This window comes from Aplysia californica, unplaced genomic scaffold (genome assembly GCF_000002075.1).
Source record: "Aplysia californica isolate F4 #8 unplaced genomic scaffold, AplCal3.0 scaffold03115, whole genome shotgun sequence".
Taxonomy (NCBI): Eukaryota; Metazoa; Mollusca; class Gastropoda; order Aplysiida; family Aplysiidae; genus Aplysia; species Aplysia californica.
Window position 1 is genome coordinate 1 of NW_004800385.1, and position 3,545 is coordinate 3,545.

General features: G+C 37.5%; 1 protein-coding gene across 1 annotated transcript; it reads right to left on the reverse strand.

The window, feature by feature from the left end:
- Positions 1-590: 590 nt before the first annotated feature.
- On the reverse strand, positions 591-3,434 carry LOC101861641 (laminin subunit alpha-1). Its single transcript, XM_005113524.3, has 4 exons — positions 3,181-3,434; positions 2,618-2,729; positions 1,646-1,759; positions 591-1,133 (listed from the first exon to the last, which is right to left on the reverse strand). The coding sequence occupies exons 1-4, from the start codon at positions 3,333-3,335 to the stop codon at positions 903-905; spliced, it is 612 nt and encodes a 203-aa protein (XP_005113581.2). The 5' UTR covers positions 3,336-3,434; the 3' UTR covers positions 591-902.
- Between the last annotated feature and the right edge of the window lie 111 nt (positions 3,435-3,545).

Below are 3,545 nucleotides of genomic sequence, written 5' to 3' on the forward strand. Positions count from 1 at the left end.
TTGTTATGTTGTTGTTAGCGATCCAGTAGCATCTGAGCGTTAACTCTTCTGCATGATGCTATTCGGTAATAGTTGCATGTTTCTTCTAATTGTTGTCTTGAGGAGTAGAGGCAATTAGATGTGTGGGGTAGCTTGGGAAGAAAACATTCCCTTAAATCAGTTAGTTTTCTACAGAATAACAGATAATGTTCCACTGTCTCTGAGGGGTAGTCACATAGTGGGCAGGCAGCAGACTGCTTTACTCCAATTCGGTTGAGATGTTGGTTGAGGGGTACATGTTGTGTTTTAAGTTGGAAGATTATGGATTGATCTCCCCTCCTCAACTCATTGATTGGATCTTTGACCAGAACAATAATAGTCAGGAAAGAGAAAAAAAAAAGACAGGAAAGACAGTAGGAAAGTACAGAAGTAGGACCCTCAAACCACTCACTCAAGTAACATCATCAGTAAAAATCAATATTCTGTAATCAGGAACCCATGCTACATGAATATTTTTTTAAAATACCGTAGCAACATGAAACACAACTCCAAGGTCATTGAAGAAACTAGATAACCTTCCAAAAACAGTGTACTATAAACAATTTTTGGCACTGTATATCTTTCTGTGACTTGCTTATGAGTGAAAATTGAGAAAAAAATCCTTTCAATAAGCTTCATTTCAAAAGACACCTTTACAAAGAAAAAAAAGGGGAATTTATAAAATAAGCTGGACAAAAAATCAATTTTAATACATCCTGTGTAGGCCTACATACATTTATGACTAGAAAATACATTTCTAAGAATGAGATAGAATATGAAATGAAATGCCAAAAATGCCCAATAAATCTTGACAATTTCAGCTTCTAGATGTAACGCTTTTCGCCTAATATGATGGTAGAAAGACATAGTCATTCCATCTGCACTTACATCTCACATCTAGCTCCAGTATACCCTTCCTGGCAATTGACACACTCATATGCATCCCGATCTTCCAGAGTGGGCCTGGCAACACATCTCTCAGCAAAGAAATTGTTACCAGTGGTCAGTGGACAAGCACAAGGCTTGCAATCATCTGGCGACCCTCGTCGGGGGTCGCCATAGAACCCTGGCAGACAGCGGTCACACCTAGCTCCAGCTGTGCTGTGTCTACAGTCCTGGATATTACAGAATAATAGAAATCAGAATTCAGAAACTGACTTGTATTTTCACACTTCCCTCTACGAAACATGAAAAACAGATCAGTACCTGGGTAAGTAGACAACTTTACATCAACTTTCAACACCTAAAATTGGAACCCTTTTTTGACAGTACGAATCAAAATTAAATTAGATTTATATAAATACTAAACGAAAAAAGGTTTTTAAAGTCTTATAACAAATTCGAACTAGGATTGCTGGTCACCATGAAGAAAACAACTTTATAAACTAAGCATTCATATACTTCAAATTACAACTAAAAACATATTGTCTAAAGTCATCATTTATTATCTTAATGGAAGACACACAAAGCTATATATTAACCTCCTTAGCCAAACTTCTAATTTCAGCTTTTAAATCTTAATCCCTTGTTAGGCATGTAGTGTGGGGTGCCCGTCAGAAATAAAAACACAATCATCGATTATGAATCCTAAATACACATACAAAAAAGATAATGGTTAAAAACCCACCATGCAGTCTCCAGTGACAGGATCACAGCCAGAGGCATGGCCGTAACACTGACATTGCTGGCACCGTCCTCCGTACAGTTGGTTCTCCACGCGGCGCCATCCAGGAGAGCAGCTCTGTTGCAATAAATCATGGTATGACAGAATAAGAAAGAAGCAGAAATAGTGACAGAAGGATGGAGAAAAGTGATTGCCTGATCATCCTTGGTACTCAAACGGTCTTCTAGACTAAGGGATAAGTAGGCCTAAGTAAGTAAGTAAGAAGGCCAACTGTCAGGCTAACAGCATTATATTCAAGGAGAAAGACACATTCTCTTTGCATGTAACATAAAAAGCCATACCATTGCATCACAAATAGGTAAAGAAATACAACAGGCACACTTTCAAGTGTTGTGAAATTATTGTTCTGAAGCTATTTAGGAATCCATTTTGTCAAGCAAATGTTTTGAAATGGTAGTTGAAAGTGTATTATCAGTAGGTATTCATTACAAAAGTCTTGATTTGGATTGATTTTAGGTGGTATAATTGTTCCTGTTTCATTCTAAAAGGTATGTGAATAATTTACACCCCAAATAGTCTTCAAACGAGCCAAACCCTCGAATATCCCGAGAAAAAACAATACTGGGGGAACTAGATAAAACAACTTCCAAAAGTCGAAACTGAACCCACATACTCTGCCTACAACTGAATGGAGCCTTACCAGTACACCACAGATGCAGGTCATTAAAATATCAGAAAGGAGTAAATTCTTGATAAACACTTCAGCATCACCGTTCAGTTGGGAGATACAAAACGATCAGAAAGATCAAACAAATTAATTTTTATTATTTGTTTTAAAGAAATGCTTCACAAATAACAAAAAATCTCCACCAGTTACTTATCTCCACTAGCACCATGTGTAAACTCTCTGTCAACAATTTGTTGGGGTAGATTGTAAGACAGACAACACACTGAACAGAATGCAGCATTACATACCTCACATGACAGTCCAGCATAGCCCTGAGGACATCTGCATTGTTCAACAGATGGTAAAGAGCTTCCATCCATGACCAGAGGGCTTGCCATGTCCATGTAGACATTCTTCAGGCTGAGAACAAAACAAAATTGTATCATCTTCAAAATACGAACCTGTGTGCTGTGAATTGTAAAATGAAATACTATGAAAATAGGGCAAATATAATTTGCTGCCACACATGGATGAGAGAGCATAACTTCTTCTGAGTCATTTTGTTTAAATATCACTAATCAGAAAACACACACTTACTAACTCACAAACAAGTTTTCTGTGTGTTGATTTGTTTAAATATCACTAATCGGAAAACCCACATTTAAAAGCCTACAAAATAGTTTTCTGTGCCTTATTTCGTTTAAATATTACTAATCGGAAAACCCACACGTAAAAACTCACAAAACAGTTTCCTGTGTGTTGTTTTGTTCAAATATCACTAATCGGAAAACCCACACATACAAACTCACAATTCCAGTTTTCTGTGTGTTACTTTGAATATTCACGAAACAGAAAATTTGGGGAAACTCACAAAACAGTTTCTTGAGCTGTGTGATAGGTAGCGCGGATGAGCAGACGGCTCAGGCTGTACAACACAGTCATCATCTCATCCCTCGTAACTGGCTGTCTATCGCTGAGGCGGAACCAGCCACTTTCATGTAGACGGATGCGCACTTTGTTCTCCATCTCTTCCCTCAGATATTCCTTGTCGGTAGTGATGGCCAAATTGCTGCCCTGAAATAAATAAATAACAATATTGAACAAAAGATTGTTATTTGTGGAAGGACAGGGAAAGAGAACAGGAATAATAGAATGACAGACAGATAATAAAAGAAAAACATACACATTGTCAGAGAGAAAGAGTACGAGAGAAAGAGACAGAGAGAGAAAGTTGTA